Here is a 6,282-nt window from a genome sequence, read left to right as displayed (position 1 = left end):
GTGATTTGCGAGGCTGTAGCGAGCTGCTCCACGCTCAATCGAAAGCAGAGGCTGACCGACTGGAGAGTGTCGCCCTATAGAGCTCGGTACGCACGCAGCTCCTATAGGCTATTGCCCTCTTGGTCAGATTCGATGTAGGCTTGCTGGGCTGGGCATTCGTGGATGGATGGATCGCTCCATAGCAGCAGGAGAACAGCAAAGCGGTGGAGATGCAGTGGCGATGGCGATAGCCGCAGCACCATCAGAAATCTAGCCCCTGCGAGCGCAATCGCCATTTTTTTCGCCGAACGGAATCACCGAACGGAGCTGTCTGACCGCGGTCGGGACCAACCATGAGTGTATGGAGCTTTACCAGAAGTTCCTCGACGAAATTGACAAAAATAAGAACATACGGAAGCTTTACATTGGGAATCCAGGCATCAGCAAATCGCTCACAGGTCTCCTGCTTCTCTTCCTCTTTGCGGTGACAAGACGCTACACGACCGTCTACTACTATGAGAAGGTGGCTCCCGGGAAGTATTTCCTCTTCCGGGATGGCAAGTTTCAGTCGGTTCTCGGTGACTGGATTGTGGCGTCCAAGTACTTTGGCGACAAGAACACTATCTACATCCATGATGGGGGTAAGATTCCGGCTACCTCGTGCCCTGCTGATAGGAAGTCCCGATAAGAAAAACTACAAGGAGTACATGAAGGTCTCGGGAGGCTGTAGGGTTTTCTGCGGTCGGCTATGGTCTAGAGGAGTTGAAGGAGTGCTGGAAGCATGCACACGCAGACGCTGAATTGGCATGGGGCGTAGTTATGCAACACATCGACATCGTTGGTCCTATTCCAAGGCTTGTGTTCCGGGAAACAAACCTGTCAAACACGGTTTCTCAACCCGTTAGACACGGCTTCTGAACCTGTCAAATATAAGACGTTCTTACGAGTAGGGCAAAGACTACTTGGATTCAAAGCATCTCAGCCATTCAGGTGCTGGAGTTTACAAAAATTCATGGAGCAGGTGAGTGGTTACCAGATTGTTTATGATGCTTTTATGAAATTATTTTTTGTTTTTGCAGTGGCTAGTATTGGAATTCTTGCTCTTTTGCACTCATGCATATGCATCTCAAAACCATCTCTTGCTTGAGGAGTATAAAGCCTTGATTGCCATTTCAAAGGGGATCTACAATCATCATGGTGATCATCTATTGAGCAGCTGGAGCAAGGAGAACTCTATGCACGTATGCTATAATTGGACAGGAGTGAAGTGTGATTCTATTGGACATGTTATCAAGGTTGACTTAAGCAGCCAAGATCTATTTGGTAGCATTTCTCCTGATATTGGGCAGCTTACTTATTTAAAAGTGTTGAATGTGAGCTTTAACAAACACCTCTCAGGTGTTATACCAGCTTCCATTGGGCAAATCCTTGGGTTGGAAAAATTATATCTTGGACAAACAAATCTCACAGGAAAGCTTCCAGGTTCATTTGGACAACTTCATGAACTGAAGGAATTTGACATTAGTGGAGTTTCTATAGGAACGTTTCCAACACCACTTTTGCAACTTCATAAACTTAGAATGCTTTCCTTATATGACTGTAATATTACTGATATCCTTCCCAGCTTCAGCAATATGACAAATCTTATTCATCTTGACTTATATGGAAATAAGCTATTTGGATCTATTCGCTCCAGCTTAGATAATCAAAAGATGCTAAAGTATCTTGACCTATCATTCAATCAACTCTCAGGCTATATCCCCTTCAGCTTGGGCAATCTTAGCAGTCTCACTGATCTTTACCTCTCTAATAATCATTTTTCGGGTGGTATTACCTCTAGCTTGGGAAATTGCTCACACATGGAAGTTCTCCGCTTGGCTACCAATATCCTCCAAGGGGAAATCCCAGATATTTTTGGGACTATGCCAAATCTAGTAAAGTTTTTGATTGATAACAACAAGTTTAGTGGTAACTTCCCTAAAAGCTTGGAAAACTGCAATAAACTGGAATGGTTTGTGACAGGAAATAACAGTTTCACAGGTGGGTGTTTGTTTGTTCTTTATACTAATTCTACTAATAACATTTTTGTTTAGGATACTTCCCAAGCGTAAACTCAACTCATATGGAAGTTTTTTGCGTAAGAGATAATAGACTAACTGGCCCAGTTCCCCATTGGAGTTTTGCTCCTAGACTCCGAGTTTTAGACTTGGGTGGAAATAATTTTTCGGGAGATATACCAGGTTGGATATGGAACTGCCCTTTACTTCAAGTGATTGACCTCTATAATAATGAGTTTGAAGGTCTACTTCCAAATAATTTTGACAGCCTTTTAGCATTCACACATCCCATTTCTTCTTCTAATGAGTCTATTTCATCATATGAACTAGTGCTTCATATTAAAAGAGGAAATTACCGCTATAAGTATTTACTACAAGATATTACATTATTGGATTTGTTAGGCAACAAATTAAAAGGAAATGTTCCACAGAATATTGGAAAACTTAAGGGCCTTAAGTATTTGAGGCTCTCAAATAATTTACTTAATGGCAGCATTCCTAATGATATTGGCTCCATATTTGATCTAGAAGAATTGGATCTCTCTTATAATTCCTTTGAAGGGAACATTCCAAAATCATTTGAGTTCCTTACCAAACTTGCTATTTTTAATGTTTCTTTCAATAACTTATCAGGTCAAATTCCTACTAGTGGCCAATTTATGACATTTGACCCTTTTGCTTATATTGGAAATGCTGAGTTATGTGGAAAACCTTTATATACAAATTGTACTACATCCAATGAATTACCTACATCTAATTCATCATATAACTCCATATGGTGGAGACAAAATGTGCACCCAATAGTATTCCCAATAACTGCATTTGTGAGTTTTATGATTGGGATGTTATTGACAATGATATTATAAATATTTCTCTTATGTTTTAATGGAAATAAATAATGTCTTAGATCATTCAAATAGCACATAAAATAAAAAAGATCAACATAAGCTAGATATGGATTAATTATAAAAAAAACCATATTTAGATAAAATTTAAAAATTCTACACAATATCTTAGGAAACAAAATTCATTAAAAAGAATGAAGAAACAATATGAGGATAGTAAAGCAAAAACATAAGAACTCCAGAAAAACTTATTTTTGGTTTGGTTTGGGTTGAATCTTTAATATAAGTTATATTATAGATTTCATTTATACTTTAAGAAAATTCACTTAAAAAAGATAAAATTAATAAGAGATTAGGAAAATAGCAAGCTGCCATAGATGGGATAGCTCATACTAATCAAAGAGCTTGTTAGTCTAGTATGATATATGAGTGAATCAAGTCTGTGAACTTTCAGTGTACAAAAAAGTTTTTAGAAAACTTTTATATCATATATTTGAGATTAGACCATATGATCAATATAGGTCAAATAGAAGCTCAAGCATGGTAGGGTAAGGGAAAACCTACCCTAAATCACAATAGAGCAATGATTATAATAAAGTTTTTGAAGTAGTTAAATGGTAAAGAACTTTAAGAGAAGGTGTAATATAGTTTAGGAAGGTTAAATCTTTTTGTCTTGTCATTTAGCATTAGATTATAACTTAGTATCAGTGGTTAACTTTGGGTAATTGTAGGTACACAAAAGTGGAAATAAAAAAGTTGAAATTACTTTAAAATGACCTCATAATTTTTATATAAAAATAATTATTTACTAGTTTTGTAATGTTCACATTTTAATCCAAAATAAAACCAGCTGCATTTGATTTATTGCCAAAAATAGCTAATTTTATAATGAAATTTAAAAAATTAATTATATTTTAGCACGTTTTTGTTTAATAAAAACATTCTCTCAAGAACCTCTCAGAATACTAAAACTTAAATTTTTATATTGCCAAGACTAAATTGTTAGAAATCTAAACTAGTGATACAAAGCCGATTTCATATGGAAATTTTGCTCTCTAGCATTAACCTTGATTATAAGTGAATTAAAAAAAGTTTTAAGTGTTAGAATTTGTTTGAACATTCTAAATATAGTTTTTACTAAGTCAGGCAAAAATACGAGCTATCACTTATGCTTGCCTTGATCAAGTGGTGTCGCAAAAAATAAGAAAAGTTTCAGCCGGCCCACCGTCTCAAGAAGATTATGATCCTTAGTATCCAAACCAAAAGCATTAGTCGAACATAAAACCCAGCTTAGAAGAAACGAAACGGAGAAAGAGAGAACCTGGAAGAAACTTACGTTGATGTGATCAATCTTCTTTATTAGCGGTTCTTGGGATTCTAGAACAAACATTACTTGGTTTCTTCACTGCGGGCCCAGGAAAAGCTCGCATCGCAATCATCTCGACGCTCCATGTCACGGACCCCATGGACACAGCAAAATCTTCTCCAACTCGTTCACAGATCCAGGCATCGGCTAAAAAAACCCGGACCGCCTCAGCATCTCTTTTTCTACTCGACAGCGGCCGGTGGCCTTTCTTCGTCATCGCCTCGCTCCAACTTTACATAATCTGGATTTGCCCGGGCAGCACCCCGCCAACTTTCAAGCCAGCTAGCTGTTTGATTTGCGGCTCCTCCCCCTCCCTCCTCGGGAACCATTTCCGGAAGCTAAGATGTTGTCAACGCTCCCGGATTGTCCATCTTTTACGCGAGATCGTTCCTTTTCCTTGTTTCTGTTGGTCGAGGCTTGACAGATGTTTCACGCTGAAATGCAAGGTTGGGGTTGTCTCGAGTTATACTCGTTTGTCTCGTAAGCAATGATTTTGCGACTCACTTGTTTAATGGTGAAGTTGCCGCGATTGTTTTTCTGTCTTGGGTGCTCGCTCCGCAAATGATCGCCCACATGGAGGTGACTGTCCTATCATCCGAACCAACCTGGAAGCACCGGCGTGACAAAAATTAAACTTACGGAGATTTTGCAATGCTCGGAAGGAAGATCACAAGCGTGACGAATAAGAAACTTACCACGTTTGACAAAGTGGGAACGCGACGCCGCTATTAAACTCGAGCTGCTCGTTGCCGTGTCCGTCAACGGGGAGCTGTGCAGTGTGTCTTTCGCACCCAAGCGCACTCCAAAGTCCACATGGAGGAATTGACTTAACTGCGGAATAAGTTTGTAAGAAACCATGATCCTGGTAAAAACAAAGAACAACGAAAGAGATTTTCAAAGACAGCTTAATACCTCCTGAGAGAGTGGGAAGTTCCTCGACTCTACGTAGAAACTCGTGCCATAAACTATGGCGCTCTGTACGGACCAGCTTCGATCACATGGAATGCATCCAAGATCTGTTGCCAAAAATCTTTGGTGTTGGTAGAATACACCGTTGTAATGTAGCAGTCTGCTGCCAGGCCCCCATCAAGCGAGAGAGAAAGGAGAGAAATCGTTAGCTCGCAAAGGAGAGTTGCATGTTGTAGCCAGCAGCAGCAGAGAAGATATGTGGTGATTGAGGCCATTCTCAAATAACTTAAATATTCCTCTCATCACCACCTCTGTCAGGTCGCATTTTTCTATGGCCCGCTGCAAGCAAGGAAAGAAATTAAGTATCTTACTCCTTCAAATACTATTACCTCTCTTCTAGACCGATTGCAAGTGTGTGTGTGTGTGTGTGTGTGTGTGTCTGTATGTGAGTTTGTGTGTCCTCACTTCAAATGCGGGTGAGGAGAACAAGAACTTCTCGCGGTTCCGTGGTCGTCTAACTTCCTTTCGTCTGACAATTCTCCTGGGATCAAAGCTCCAATTCTCGAAGATGATCACGTTGCAAGAGTTTTACACGGTGATGTCGGCTGTGGTGCCACTCTATGTCGCAATGATCCTTGCTTATGGCTCCGTTCGATGGTGGAAGCTGCTCACACCTGCACAGTGCTCTGGGATAAATAGATTTGTGGCAATCTTTGCAGTACCTCTGCTCTCCTTTCAAATCATAGCGCACAACAATCCATACGACATGAATCCCAGGTTCGTAGCCGCTGATGTCCTCCAGAAGCTCATTGTTCTCGCAGTCCTCGCATCCTGGTCTAGGCTCAAAAAGTTCAGCTCGTCAGTCAGGAGCACCAGTGGCACAAAGAGTAAAGACTTGGACTGGGCCATTACCTTGTTCATGGTGTCAACGCTCCCAAACACACTGGTATTGGGGATTCCTCTCGAAGTCGCGATGTACGGAGAGAAGCCAGCTGAATTAGTCGTCCAAGCGGTCGTTCTGCAGTGCATTGTCTGGTACACGCTGCTGCTCTTCCTCTACGAGTACAGAAGTGCCAAAAATCTCATCTTGGAGCAGTTTCCTGGACCGTCAGCTGCCAACATCGTC

General features: G+C 40.6%; 1 protein-coding gene and 1 long non-coding RNA gene across 2 annotated transcripts in view; one reads left to right on the top strand and one right to left on the bottom strand.

Moving 5' to 3' along the window:
• Positions 1–4,259: 4,259 nt before the first annotated feature.
• LOC112341890 lies at positions 4,260–5,501 on the bottom strand. Its single transcript, XR_002990730.1, has 4 exons — positions 5,160–5,501; positions 4,943–5,078; positions 4,752–4,852; positions 4,260–4,681 (listed from the first exon to the last, which is right to left on the bottom strand). It is a non-coding gene; the product is annotated as an uncharacterized LOC112341890 (long non-coding RNA).
• A 57-nt stretch (positions 5,502–5,558) lies between these two features.
• The window catches only part of LOC112341883 (auxin efflux carrier component 3-like), a 2,687-nt gene continuing 1,963 nt past the window's right edge, over positions 5,559–6,282 (top strand). Inside the window, exon 1 of the mRNA XM_024662828.1 lies at positions 5,559–6,279. Within this exon, the coding sequence (XP_024518596.1) occupies positions 5,725–6,279 (555 nt within the window). The 5' untranslated portion in view covers positions 5,559–5,724. The remainder of the gene's footprint in view (positions 6,280–6,282) is intronic.

Source organism: Selaginella moellendorffii, unplaced genomic scaffold (assembly GCF_000143415.4).
Source record: "Selaginella moellendorffii unplaced genomic scaffold, v1.0 SELMOscaffold_93, whole genome shotgun sequence".
In the NCBI taxonomy this organism is placed as follows: domain Eukaryota; kingdom Viridiplantae; phylum Streptophyta; class Lycopodiopsida; order Selaginellales; family Selaginellaceae; genus Selaginella; species Selaginella moellendorffii.
This window is presented reverse-complemented; position numbering and strand designations above follow the sequence as displayed.